The sequence below is a fragment of the Cladophialophora bantiana genome (genome assembly GCF_000835475.1).
Source record: "Cladophialophora bantiana CBS 173.52 unplaced genomic scaffold supercont1.20, whole genome shotgun sequence".
Taxonomy (NCBI): Eukaryota; Fungi; Ascomycota; class Eurotiomycetes; order Chaetothyriales; family Herpotrichiellaceae; genus Cladophialophora; species Cladophialophora bantiana.
The window spans coordinates 673,660-687,565 of record NW_015971594.1 but is presented as its reverse complement, the minus strand read 5'-3'; the positions used below and the strand labels follow the sequence as shown (position 1 = coordinate 687,565).

The 13,906-nt window shown below is 52.1% G+C and overlaps 5 protein-coding genes across 5 annotated transcripts; 1 reads left to right on the top strand and 4 right to left on the bottom strand.

The window, feature by feature from the left end:
* Positions 1–643: 643 nt before the first annotated feature.
* Z519_11079 (uncharacterized protein) lies at positions 644–2,131 on the bottom strand (the record flags this gene model as incomplete). The annotated part of the gene is made up of 2 exons (XM_016768792.1): positions 644–1,969; positions 2,030–2,131. The coding sequence occupies 2 exons, from the start codon at positions 2,129–2,131 to the stop codon at positions 644–646; spliced, it is 1,428 nt and encodes a 475-aa protein (XP_016615179.1).
* A 514-nt stretch (positions 2,132–2,645) lies between these two features.
* Z519_11078 (dimethyl sulfone monooxygenase SfnG) lies at positions 2,646–3,972 on the bottom strand (the record flags this gene model as incomplete). The annotated part of the gene is made up of 3 exons (XM_016768791.1): positions 2,646–3,175; positions 3,240–3,853; positions 3,902–3,972. 3 exons carry the CDS (start codon positions 3,970–3,972, stop codon positions 2,646–2,648), a joined length of 1,215 nt encoding a protein of 404 aa, XP_016615178.1.
* Positions 3,973–4,836: 864 nt separating this feature from the next.
* On the bottom strand, positions 4,837–6,425 carry Z519_11077 (uncharacterized protein; the record flags this gene model as incomplete). Its single annotated transcript, XM_016768790.1, has 5 exons — positions 4,837–5,240; positions 5,314–5,402; positions 5,462–5,780; positions 5,845–6,239; positions 6,301–6,425. The coding sequence occupies 5 exons, from the start codon at positions 6,423–6,425 to the stop codon at positions 4,837–4,839; spliced, it is 1,332 nt and encodes a 443-aa protein (XP_016615177.1).
* A 1,046-nt stretch (positions 6,426–7,471) lies between these two features.
* Positions 7,472–8,752, top strand: Z519_11076 (uncharacterized protein; the record flags this gene model as incomplete). The annotated part of the gene is made up of 1 exon (XM_016768789.1): positions 7,472–8,752. The coding sequence occupies one exon, from the start codon at positions 7,472–7,474 to the stop codon at positions 8,750–8,752; it is 1,281 nt and encodes a 426-aa protein (XP_016615176.1).
* A 903-nt stretch (positions 8,753–9,655) lies between these two features.
* Positions 9,656–12,051, bottom strand: Z519_11075 (uncharacterized protein; the record flags this gene model as incomplete). Its single annotated transcript, XM_016768788.1, has 3 exons — positions 9,656–9,703; positions 9,752–11,068; positions 11,122–12,051. The coding sequence occupies 3 exons, from the start codon at positions 12,049–12,051 to the stop codon at positions 9,656–9,658; spliced, it is 2,295 nt and encodes a 764-aa protein (XP_016615175.1).
* Between the last annotated feature and the right edge of the window lie 1,855 nt (positions 12,052–13,906).

Sequence of the window (13,906 nt, the reverse complement as noted above, 5' to 3'; positions counted from 1 at the left end):
GACTGGATATTCATGCAATTTTTCGCCCAGATACCAAAAATCCATGTCCATCCATATGCTGTCCGCAATCCATCTTTTCACATTGAGTAGTTCATGTTCATCTGACGGGTCATCCAGCCGATCGAGACTCCCAAGGCCCGTGATCACCTCGTCCGTCCGGTGTGTCGGCGCAAGAAATATCTAGTCAAGGTAGTCAGTCTCCTCGGGTAGATTCCATGAGCACCGTCGAGACATCTGTATCACCTCTGTGCCTGTCCTTGTGTCCTCTTTGTCCCCTATAATACTAGCTGCCTTTATGTAGGCGGGCGCTCTGACAGTGCTAGTCAGTAAAACAAAACAGAGGCGACAGTTCTCAGCCCCAAGAAAAAGAGCGTTACAGTTCTCCGTCGAGTGAACGCCGTGTTATCGACGTAACACGTACCACTCTCGTGCGGTGGATAGATCCGGCGGTCACTCACAGTCACTGGAGACTAAAGCCATGGCTACAACGGTATCGCTGAACAATCCGTCTCATTCGCACATCTGGCCGCTCGGGGGAATTGCATATTACTCTGCTGCTCCATATGTACTTGCCGCATCTCTGCTATAAAATCTACGCGCTTCAACTGATAACCCTAGCACCACGCCTCGCCTCGCCTCCAAATCATGAATAACTTGGCTTCGTCCCCAGCGGCACGGGCGGCGGGGCAACTCCCATTGAACCAACACTGCCATGCATGTTCGCGGGCTTCTTCGGTGGTGGAGGTGGCGGGGGCTTGCGAGATATCGAGGCCGCCATCTCGGCAGTCTGATTTGGTAAAGACGGTTGCATTGGTGCAGTTCCGCCTACATTGGCACTGTTTGGCGATTGGGGATTGTCAGAGGAACTGTGTTTCTCGAGGAAAGAGTTGAGGCGGCCTGTCACATTATATTTCTTGTTCCACTGATTCGCTTTAGCCCCGGCGGCGTTGATGCTGTCTTGGTGCCGTTCTCGGAACGAGTTGGCCGTGCGGACAGCCGAGCCAGCATCAGCGGCGGAAACGGATGCAGGATCCTTGAAGGCGTTTTGGGCAGTACGCATGGCGGCTTGCTTTTCAGCCCATGTGGTTCCTTGCGCCGGGCTTTGTGGTTGCGGCTGTGTCGGATAGGATTGTTGGGAGGGTGTGTTCGCCTTGACCGGCGGAGGGGATTGAGCGGGGGTGGCGAATGGAGGAGTGGTGTTTTGGTGTTGCCCGGTACTAGAGTTCGAATTCATGCGGGAGAAGCGGGCTTGAAGCTCCGATAGCTGGTTTACAGGTGTTTGAGACATTGCGGGAAGGCTCTTTGGCAAGCTTGGCTGGCTTTGCTCATGACGCCAGGGATTTGAACTCTGATCAGAGCCGATACCCAGCGCCGGGACGGAAACGCCGGCATTCCCTAACCTGTTGATGGCAGCTTGGTTGGTTCCGTAACTTGCGCTTGGTTGTGGGCTAGGTGCAGCGACAGGAATGGGTTCGTAGGCTGGAGGGGCGGTTGTCGGGGGTGGAGAATTTGCGACAGGCGGAGGAGTGGATGTACTCCCCGTATTCTGTCGGGAGGGCAGTCTTGGAGGTAGACCCGGTTTCGGTTTGGCCGGCCCTGTTTCCGCAACTTCGGGTGATCGATTCAAGTCACGATGAATAGGAGGGGGTGGTAGGTGATCCGTCTTCAGCCCAGTTCTATCCGCCCGATATGGTAAAGGGGGACCTGCACGTTTATTCTCTTCTTCGATCTCTTGCTCGGAAGCCTTGATAGCTCGATTTGCGCTAGAGATCTGCTCTTGAGTCAAGGGAGCGCCCCATCCCCCAGTCTGTGGCGTTATCTCGTTGGGCAGCGCAGCACCACCGTGATAGTTGACGTTTTTGGGAGGCGGGCCAAACGACGCCGGATCTTTGAGCGTCGAAAGGGGCCGTGACATATGCTCAACACCGTCTTTCTTGTTGGGATCTCTGCCTTTTCCCATCCATCCAGCCTGTTCCATTTTTCAGCGCCTTCCGCCACTTCAGCATAATTCCGGGAATCAATGACTGACCACTTGGTTTATCCCCTTGAAATCGCCTCTCCATGACTCCTTACCGCCATCCCGGCCCTTTGGATGCCATCCATCCTTCATGACGGACCTGAAGCCACTCATCTTGGGTAGGTTCGCAGGCGGAGACCGTGTGCCTTGAAGCAGGGGGATCAGGAATGGAAGGGCGACGAAACGAGCTTCGCCAGAAGGAACAGTCTCGTTATCGATCGAACGACTCGAGAGTTGGCCGAGCCCAGGTTATGAGGTTGGTTCTTCGGTCCCTGCGCAACAAGGAAATGCTGCATTTGATACGAAGAGCAGATGAACAGAGGGTACAAGAGCACCAAGAGTGGATTCGTTCGCTGACGTCGCCGCCCACTCTTCACTCCTCACACTCCGCTGCAGCCAAATGCCAAGCCGGCATCTTACCCCGTTAAGAAACATGGTGATGCCGCCCTATTCTAACTCAGCCTTGCCACCTATGTCTGCAAGGCTGGAACTGGTCTTCCACTGAGTAGAGCGAGTACACCAGTAAAAGTCCTACCACGCAGGGTGTACATAGCCATTTTTATTTCTAGGTGCCTAGGGGACTACGCCACGCGCCTCCCAAGAGGAATAGACGAGGCCGCCGACAATTCTACGAGCTCTTGCCCTTTTCAGGCAGCCTAGCTTTGTACACATCGCCTGTCAACTTGATCTCGTACTCAGCATCTTTCCCTCTACCTTCGGCCTCCAACTTCCGGACCAAAGGAATAACCTCCCTTCCAAACTGCTCGATCTCCTCGTCGTAGTGGAGAAATGCTACCAGCAGTATACTAACACCCAGACTCTTCAAGAGCAGGATGCGGTCGGCAATTTGCTGGGGCGTTCCGATGAGCTTCGTTTTGAAGCCGTCATTGTATTGCACCAGATCCTCAAACTTGCTGTTCGCCCACATACCGGTCTTGTTAGCGGTCGATGCCCCTGCGTTCTTAACTTGGTCGCCGAATGCCTCGACAGCTTCTTTGTCTGCCTTGCCTTGAATTTCCTGGAGGACACGGATTGCCTCCTCTTCGGTCTCACGGGCTATGACAAATCCGTTGACCGCGAATTTGACTTGATCTTCTCGGTCTTCACGACGAGCGCGCTCCCTGACGTCGGCGATCTGTGTCTGGAAGCCTTCGAGGGCTACGAATTCGTCACTGTCAGCAAATTCTGTTTGGAGACATTGTTGGAGGGAACCAAATCTCACTGTTGCCGTTCATGAAATAGTATGAAGACACTGTTGCGGCGTTCTCCCTGGCATCAATCGAATTACCACCCTGGAAAATCTCAGGGTGGTCTCTCCCTTCCCATTTCAGAGGTTTGGGCTGAAGCGTATAGTCATGGAACTGATAGAAGTCACCTTGGAAAGTGAACTTGTCTTGTGTCCATATCCCCTTAAGGCAAGTGATAAACTCTCTCGATCGTCGATAACGCTCTGCATGGTCGAGCCACCATTGGCCGATGCTGGTAAACTCGGCTTTGAACCATCCTGAAACAACATTGACTGCCACCCTGCCATTGGAATAGTGGTCGATGCTGGCGATCTGCTTGGCTGCAACGGCAGGATTCCACGGGCCAGGTAGGAGTGCCGCGATGAGATTGAGCTTTTTGGTTTGATGAAGCAGCGCTTGAGAGAAGGAGACAGGCTCATGTTGGTACTCGGCGCCGTAGCCAGCCATAAATCGGATCTGTGAGAGGGCATACTCGAAGCCTACATTCTCTGCTGTTTGGGCATACTTGACGTTGGACTCGAGGTCCCATTTAGTGCGCTGCGGAATCTTAGATATCACAAGTCCGCCCGACACATTCGGAACCCAATAGCTGATTGCAAGCTTAGAAGAGCCTCAACAAAGAAGAAAGCAAACTCACGCAAACTTGATCCGATCTGCCGCTGAGTTGCCATCGGCGTGGCCGGTGGGAACGATGATGTTCGAACCCATTATGTCGGCCTTGTTGAGTAGATGCTGGTCTACCAATACTCGATACAAATACCAGATCCTCTCTCCAGCCCTTGATATCTTTTTGATTGTGCCGTCTTGGGCATGGAAGTCAGCAGCAAGTCTTCGCCCTAGCACAACCGTGGGGATTGTCGATATTCAGCAGGACTCGTCGCTACCCGGTTTCTCTGAAAACTTTCTCGAGTCAAGACTCTGGTTTTCAAACATAGCGTTGGGACGGACAAAAGGAAAATACCATTTGAAATCTGCCGCCGCTTGACAAGCAAACGACGGTACAATTCCGTAATGGATTGTAGGCAATGTGCCAATGGCATAACTGAACAGGAGAGGGAACACGAGCTAGACCGACAGAGAACATCATGAGAGCGTAGGTTTCAAATGACTTCTCAATCAGAGTGAGTGACAGTCCATGGCGGTGGAGATGATGGCATATATTGTCCAAATTGCGTCGTCAGGCTGACTCGCCATTGGTGTTGGAGCCAAGTTGAGAGTGGAACTTTAGGTCTGAATTTGGCGGCCAAGAGAATTCGCGATGCTGCAAGAGAAGGTCCAATACTCGTTATGGCGAGACTGACTGCTCATTGGTTGGACAATGACAAGACGACAAGAAGAGGACAGTGACAGGGCTCTTCCCGACTTCTGGAGATTTGCGGAACAGGTTCACAGACACGTTGTGGTACTTGACCACACGCTCTAGTCCCGGCTCTGTTTTCGGGAGTTGCAAGACGCACACCAGCTGAGGTTGAACAGTTATGTTCTCGGTGGTTCGGGGAGGGAAGGCACCTCGTCGCGGTCATCATCATCATCGATGGGCTATTTTCTAAAGGCCAATGGATCGGTGGTGCCTTAGCCAGAGGTAACGCCATACCGAATGAGCCCCATGACGCCCCCAAGCAGTATCGCCAGTGGAACAGGGAGTCCAAACCAGCATCCACCGACATAGCTCGTCGCCGTCACAACCACCCACCAGGGATCTCGTCCCAAGCTCGAGCCGCTTGTAAACTCTTCGTCTATATAACCAATTTCCCAAAGCCTGTAGATGGCAGTATAAATTAACCCGACCGCGGCGGCGTTTACACCACGCAAGCCGGCCTTGACCCATCGGCGAGTGCGAAGTGCCCTCCAAAGTCCCATGGTGCCGTGCACAAGGATTAACCCGGGCGCAAAGATGCCGACGAAGGCGATAAGAGCGCCTGCCGCACTAGGAAGCGACGCATTGATAGCGGTCAGCGAGCCTAAATACACGGCAACTATCGAAAGGAATTACCAAAATGGCTCGTCAGTTCACAATGGAGGTGTAAGGAGTGCAGGGTCGGGACCTACAGTTGAAGTTGGGTCCTGGGAAAGACTGTATAATAGCCAATCCCAAAAGAAAATCCCGGGATGAAACCCAGCCTTCCGTCACAATGTACCTGAGTTGTGCCAAAAACTGTTAGCTGCGTTCGGAACTATAGACCTTCATCACACTCACTGTCGAAGAAGTGGAATGACCACAGGGCCCCCGCCAAATATAATAGTTCCCGCAAGGTACATGTTGGAAAAAAGACTGAACAGGAGTGGCCGATGTCTTAGTACTCCTCGCAGCACCATGATGATAGTGAACGTCGCGAAAAAAGCTGCTATGAGAATGGTACCAAATTTCCAAGAAACGTTCAATTCTCTGCCCGCAGGGATGACTCTTGAATCTTGCCTACCATCTGAGACGCGTCGAACATCGCTGAATGGCGTGGAAATGTCTGACTCTCCAGTTGCTCGTCCGGGAAAGGGATTCTCTAGGTTTCCCCCACGAGCTTGCGATAGAGTGTCAGCCTATGTACTGAACTGAGCAGTACGGTACAGCTCAGCATGACTTACGCTGGTTCGCTGGTGAGTGGTCTGCGGTATTCATCTCAACTTCGTCGCTATGGTGTCTCCGTCTCATCCTTTGCACTGTTCCTGAAACCTTCTTGATCAAAGCATGCAGCCACCGAAAGTCCCAGATGATTGTCACAGGGCCAGCCAGGAAGATCAACACAGGGAAAAACCATAGTGCGTTGTAAAGCATTCCCGCCGTGGCTCCCAAAAATACCAATATCCTCGTGATCTTATCCGTTATGGCCTTCTGTGATAGTTGGACTGCGGCAAGTGCAATCACGCCCACAGTAGCAGCATTAAGACCAGAGAGAAGGGCATAGACTGGAGCAGGAAGTACGTCACCAATGTTGGATATACCAAGCGATAAGGCGTACATTCCTATGGCACCGGGAAGCCTGCGTACCAGGTTTATCATATTAGCAGTAATTGTATCTAGGAAGAAAAGGGGAAACGTACGACCACAGCAGGAAAGCTGAAAGCGCGGATAAGAAACCATTCCGGTTGAGGTTAATGCAGTATAGCATCTTCGTGCTGGCAGGGCCAGAGAGCGCCTGAGTGACTGCAAACAGCTCTTGGAACATAGGCTCGTCCAGCCATTGGTATTTCTCCACGAATCTCTTGTGGAGCTGCTTCCCAAAATGCGAAGTTCAGGCAGTTGTCGATAGGGGATTTAGAGGGCATGGATTGTGCTTACAATTTGAAAGTGAACAGGAGGACCCCCGAAGCAGATGAATCCAAGATGGCCGTTCTTCGCTAATGTTTCCCGCATTCTCTGATACCAGTCCAACCAACCGCCCAGCATGCGGCGTTCGACGGAACATCGCATGCGCACCAGACTTTTGATAAGTGAAGAAAGCATTACTTGTTGGATTCAGAAATGTCCCGGTCCGGGTCCTTCAAATCGAAGAAGGTGGTTGCTCGCTGTGTGCGTTGCCACGGAGTAAAGTCCAGTAAAGTCCTTGTAGCAGACCGCTCTGACGGAGGATTTCTCTTGGCTCCTGCTTCAGTGGGCTTAGCTGTTTTGGCTGTTTAAAGCTAGACACGCGAGTTCGTTGAGGCAGTGCCCGAATATGAGCAATCCCTACCCTTCGCGAGTAATTGGTACTTTGTAATGGATCCTATATGGCGTCTTCTCTTACAATGCCACGAGTCGAAAGTGTGTCCCTGACATAACAGTACAAACCTCTTTTCTTCTGCCATCTTGACTCACTCTCACACTAGCTTCGTTAGGATAAGTAGGGCATCCGAGTTGCTAACGGCCTAGAACTGAACGTTCTCGCTCCGGGATATTTCCGCGTCTCAAAATCATGTGCAAATAGTTCTTCGAATTCGTGCTCAAGCCATCCGAGCACGTCAGTTGAGGATGCGAACAACAAGAAAACGCGGTCCTGTCGCCCGAATATTTCCATTGGCTTGAACAAAGTGGATATTTTCTCGCAATGAGTCGAGACATTCGACATGTGGTCCGACAACACGGCATCTCCCCTTTCATATAAAGTGACCCTTCAAATGCTGCCTGCTCGACTTTGTCCATTTCTAGGCCGTTAAAATCTCGAAGTCGGTGGTTCTTAGCGTTTTCTGTCAAAAAGCCTTTGATTGCATAAGTGAGGATCTCTTCCCGGTGATCATGGGCTCAGTTCAAACTCCCAAGACCGCCGTAGGTCTCGACCAGCCTTTCAAGTTTTCCAGGCCAGGACTTCCCAGTACTGCAGAAGAGTGGATCGCACGTGCGCAGGATGTCGGTCAGATTCTGGCCGCGGATGCTCCAAAGCGTGACATTGAGAACAAGTCACCATTCAGTGAGATTCAGCTTCTCAAGGCTTCAGGGTTAACCAAGCTCTTGGGGCCCAAGAACTATGGTGGGGCCGGTCAGGATTGGGCGATCGCTTACAAGGCAATCCGAGAAGTCGCAAAGGGCGATGGCTCCATCGGCATGCTGCTGGGCTACCATCTGCTGTGGTCTACCACGGCCAACGTCGTCGGCACTGACGAGCAGAAACACCGCATACAGAAGCTGATTCTGGACAATGATTGGTTTGTGGGCGGTGCCGTGAACCCGCGGAACGCCGACCTCAAGATCACTAGCGACGGTGAGGAGATCGTGTTTAATGGTTTCAAATCTTTCAACACGGGCGGCGTCGTATCCGACGCCACGATCCTCGAGGGCGTGTTGGATGGTACCGAAGACCACATCTTCACAATTGTACCGACAAAACAGCCGGGAATCCAATTTGGCCATGATTGGGACAACATCGGCATGAGGCTGACCGAGTCCGGGAGCGTGAAGATCGAGAATGTGCGTGTTCCGTGGACCGATGCATTCGGTTGGGACAGTAAGACCAAGAGGCCCATCGCCGAGGTTTTGAAGGTCCCTTTTGCGTCCCTATTGTTACCGACCATCCAGCTGGTCTTCTCTAATTTCTACGTGGGCATCGGACTGGGCGCGCTCGAGGAAGCCAAGAAATGGACCACCTCGAAAACGCGAGCGTGGCCCTACGGCGGGGACAATAAAGCGAAGGCAACGGACGAACACTACATCTTGGCGCGGTATGGCAACTTCCACGCCCATCTGAGGGCAGCTGAGGCGCTGGCAGATCTTGCAGGCGAGAAAATCAGGGATGTGTACGCCGACCACGGTGAGAAGAGAGATGTGAGCGCACGGCGGCGGGGAGAGGTCGCAGAATGGGTGGCGAGCATCAAAATCGTGGCCACTGAGACCAGCCTCCGCGTCACAAGCGGAGTGTTTGAGGTGACAGGTGCGAGCTCCACGGCGAGAAAGGTGGGACTGGATCGGTTTTGGAGGGACGTGAGGACGCACACGTTGCACGACCCGGTGGCATACAAAGAACGCGAGCTAGGGACCTTTTACCTGTTAGATGAGGTGCCCGAGCCGACCTGGTACACCTGAAGATTTAGTGTAAATATAACAGGAACAAGGTGGCAGAGATGAAAGATTGGAGAGTTGCGAGCAACAAGAGCAGGCATTTAAAAGCGGCATAGTAGAGTGAGCCTTACACGTGATCGAAACCTTACTAAAATTACACTAGCCGTTACGGCTAACCTTCCCTTCTCAGTACTGTGTTCCTATTTGCTTTGAAAAGCCCAGCCTTGCGCAAATACGGCTGGTGCCCCGAGCATGTTTTGAAAGTCGAGAGGTCAATGTTTCAGGAGACCAGAAAACCAATTATTTTCCCCCACCTCGGAGAAAGAGCTGCATGTCCTCCCCTTCTCTCTCTGACCTTGAACCAAAGGGTATGAGAGACACCCAGTGATCAGCTGGTCTCCTACTTGTACTAGGCTAAATAACATCCAAGCCGGTTCCAATAGGAACCAATCTGTGATGCCCATCACTCCAACGACAAAGCTCAGTCAAGTTCCCAAACCAAGTGGTCCTCGATTAGAAAAAGGGTAGGCTGAAAGGTCCAATGATGAAATTTCCTCCTTTCTCCAGACTGAAAACCAAGATCAACATGTATTCTCTCTTGATGCCACCTTAATAACCATCCTTGGGTGATTGTTGCCTTGCGCCGGACACCTTACTTCGAACCTAATTTCATGATCGGGATGAAATGCAACACGAACGTGCTTTTCTTAAATGTACACAGGGCCCGTGGTGGAGAATAGGCCCCGACGAACAGTTTCGCGCCGTTATCTAGCGACGAAAACAATGCTTTGCTGCAAATGTACTGCAAGGGTCGTAGAAATCGTGAGTATTCTTGGTGACTCGCGTGCCAGTGATCACTTCTTGCTCAAACGTAAACTCGGTGAACAAAGTGACATTTCTAGGATTGTCCATTGATGATCATCCGCACTAAAAGAAGTGAGTGTAGACTTTGGATGACTCGTGAACCTCCATTTCCTGTAAGGGGTTAGCATTATCCAGTGCAAAGCAGGCAATGTCACGTACCATCTTGAAGGTATTGAGCTCCTCTTTGATTTGCTGAGCCAGCATCGGAGTCAATCGATTGCAAGTTGCTATCTCACCCCGCCGATCGTACTCTCCACTGGGCCAAGTATCGTAGAACTGAATTCGTGGGCTGAATGAAATGTTTCGAATGAGACCCTGAGGGGTTACCGGTATATTTTTTGAGTCTAAACTGCCAAGTCTAGTCATGGAAGTAAAGTAATCGTCATGATCGTTACTTTCAATGGTGATTGAGTCGGTTCGGCGATGACCGGATCGAGGTGGTTCATCAGCAGGTGTACTAGGAGCGCTCGATTTCGGCGAATCGTTAATGTGAGGAATTTGAGGTAAGTTGAAATCAGGAGCTTTGAAGTCGTATGGTTTGACTTTCGGCGATGGTTGATTCGAATCGGTTCGCTTAAGGATGCCTTTCTTCACAGCAGCGAGAACCTCAGCACGCTCCTTCTCACCACCGACAATGCTTCGCCGTGATCGTGTATCGCTGGATACGGTGCCACTTTCGAAGGAAAGTTTGGTGTCGATGGAATTGCGTTCAAGTTTGGGGAACCCCGTACCACCTCCCGCTTGCTCGTGAGGATTGACATTGACATTGACGTTCTCTCTTTCTGCTTCAACAGTGACCATTGAAACCTGTGCCATACTTGCCGAGTTCACAGGCGCATCAGCAGCGGGGACACCAATTATTGACTTCGGCCGGAACAGGCCGACAAGAGATCGGGTTCCCTTCTTCACTCCCTTGCCCATTTTACGAAGCATAACTGAGGCCGAAGAAGCTGTCGAAGAAATGGACAAATTGTCGGTCGAGCCGGTAAAGAAGGTGCCCTGACCCGAGTAAATGCTTTCGCCCAATCCTGCAGCCTCCTGCTTTTCAGCAATGCGCGCTTGCTCGGGCTCCAGCTCGTCCTCATATTTTGAATTCCTCTTGGATATTGTCTGATTGTTGGCCACACTCTTCTCCAAGTTGTGTTGGGCAGTAGCCTTTCTAAGTTCTGCTGCGCTCCCGAAAGAAAATGCCCGCCGCAATTTTGATTTAGACTTTTTTACCTCCTTTTTGCTCACCGTTACGAGTTGCTCAGCAGCGGAGCTTGGTGCAGAGGGTGTCTGAGAGGGAGTCGAGCCTGATGCCGCAGGGCGGTCCTCGTCTGTGTTATCAGGGAGGATGTTGACTGGCCGTGATAAGGGAGACGGGTGCCGAATGCTGGAATCTCCAAGCCGAGGGGGTGCGGTAAGTCTCGGATCCTGCTTGGGTGAAGGAAATGGGCCAGGAGTAGTGGTCGTGGGAGGCTGTTCATTTCGTGACTGTTGGATTGTGAGTGGGAAATTCTGACAACATATCACCGGATAATACTTACTGATTCAGGTCGGGAAGATCTGGCAGACTTGGAGGACGCAACACTGTCAGCACTCGAGTTGTGTCTGTGATGAACGGGTCGCTGAGGTGGCGGCAAGATATCTTCTTGTACTGGTGACGAATCAAGGAATGCCTTCGGATGAGGGGAGACGGTTTCTTGACTATCCGAAGAATGATTTAGACCTGCTGTCTCGATGCTGCCAAAACTGCGTCTCCGATACCTTGCAGCCAGCTCCGTAGGCTGAGGACGAACCAATTGGAGATCATCAGCGCTAGCTGTCTTGGGCTGAAGGTTATATCCTTGGGGTGAGCTCCGGTAAGAGTGCTGAGAACGCAGGGACGGTGTACTACTGGATTGAGTTGGATGGTTATAAAGGGAGCCGACCGCAGCCATGCCAGAGCCTGAGGGCAAGGTGGAACCTGTAGGGACACGATTCGGACCACTCTCTCCGTCACTTCGTCGCACGTTCCTTCGATAACGATCCGGCGATGGCTTAGGGGCAACCACTGTCGATTGAGAACCCATGAGGGACCCGGATGGTATAGGGGGTAGGCCTAGTGACAGAGGACGATTTCCAGCATCGACATGTGGAAGACCATTTGTAGAAGGTTGGGAGGAAGGAGAGGCAGCCGGTTGAGGGGCTTTGGGAGACGAAATCGACCGCCCGGTATTCAGAGCGAAGGGGCGTGCATTAGGATTGGCGTTGACATTGGTGGTGGCCAATTGCGGCGTGGACGTGAAGGCATAAGGAGCAATGGGACCACTAGCTGGCATGCCTCTGTACCCAGTGGCGGGCATGTTATATCGGCTAGGCTGGTTTCTCATCTGGCCTTGTGAGCCTGGAGAAGGATAGCCCCCCGAAGACGAGGGGCGACCCAACATTGTAACCGTCGTTGTTTGGGGAGGCAGTGTTTGGACCAAAGCAGCCATCTTCTCCTTTGACTATGTTTCAGCAAAAGATGCCTAGTAAGGGCCAGGTCGTGTTTCGGTAATCCTGTTTCAATTTTGGGGGCGGGATAAAGGAGAGTTCTTTCCGCGAGAAATTCGACTGCGGACATTCCAGTTAGTATGTGATCGAGCCAATTTCCAGTTTTGCGGACTCGACGAGAGGCCAGCTTAGAGAGCAGTACGCACCTTGGGCCAGGGATATATTTTCTTTCTAAATTGTGGCACCACGTCTCGACATGACAGGATAAGTGCGTGAACTGGTCAGAGACAAGAGGGTGAGCCTTGCGGGACGGACAGGGCATACAATGGTCACGAATCGACCCGAGACTGAATTGCAATTGAATGAAGGTGGATTATGTACGTGACGATAAGTGTCGAACGTCGAAGAAGAAGCGAAGGGCCGGAAGAAACTTGTCTTCGCAGGGACAGGAAGCTCCAGAGTCGAAACCCAGCAGCTCAAGAAACGAAAGTTGGCAGCCGCGGCGCGTGTACAAGGTGTCTCGTGGAGGGCGGCCGTAGGTGGAAGTAAACGCAAAGGGGAGGGGGGCGAAGGGGGCAGTGATAACGACGACGACAATAACAAAGAGATTGTGTCGATGGATGGATATAGAGGGGGGATGGATGGCGGTGGTGATGGTGGTGAATTGGAAACGGATGATAAAAGGGAAGGAGAGGTTCGAACGCAGTTCGGCAGCCAGTAAGTTGACGATTGACAATTGGCACACAGGAAAGGCCCAAGCACTTTTCAGGAGTCAAGCCCTGGGCGGGAGTTTCCTGTTAGGTGGGCTAGTTGGTTAGCTCCCGATTCTGTCGAGGGCACTAAGGGCGCACGAAGGGGAGTGGGATACGCGTTCAGATGCTTGGTGCTGGGTGCGTGGTTGTATGATGTGTGTGTGTGGTTCGTTATGCCTTACCAGCCCAGGTGGTTGATGCCTGTGGTGCCTGATACTTGGTGCCTTGGGATGACTTGGTGCAGTTAAGGTTGGTTAGTTCTAGGCACCTAGGCACCTAGGCACCGAGCTAGTAGGTTGTAAGCCCCCCTACGGTACATGGGTAGAGCACCCATAGGGCCTGGCACCCACAGGTGTTGTGAGCCTGGCCCTTGTTTGCCCCATGGTCCGGCCTCTTCCTGGGAATGCAGCCTCTACATACTCCATGCAGTATGCACAATAATACATCCAACTCCGATTCTCTACCATTCGCACACCACCACTCGGCTCCTCTTTCATTCCGTCCAATGACTCTGGAGCCTTGAGCTCTATTTGTATGTTTCGGATTAGGGTTCGCTTCTTAGAGACGCACACGTAAATGATGCTGACACTATCGCAGACTCCCGCCTCTCCTCCGTACCTTGGTCTTACTGGCGGCCATGAACCGCGTCCACCGAGGCGACGGACTCCCATCAACTGACCACCCTTGCTGCACGGAGTACTGGCTTGTATTAAATATATCGTCCTCCTTAGCTACTGCACTGTCCTTAGCAACCCACGCGGAGATGCCTTGGGCCCACGACTTCGTATTTCTTTCTTAGCATAACACAGACACACGGACCGCACAAATTCCAATCTCCCCTCTCCACAGTTCAAATATGGACAAACGCCGGAAGACGGAGAGTCAAAGTGGTAAGACTGACTCTCGAATCGATCCGACAATCCCACCATGAGGAGAGCTTCAACGACCAAATTTTCTGTCTTCACCAGCCAAGCTCAACAAATATTCAGGTCCTGGCAGCCATGGCTTTTTTGCAGATTGCAATCCTGAACCCTTCGACCCAGGGGCGCCTCGGTCAGCTATTGCTGTCTACCAGTTCTTCGTCCATTGCGTGCATATGGGGAAG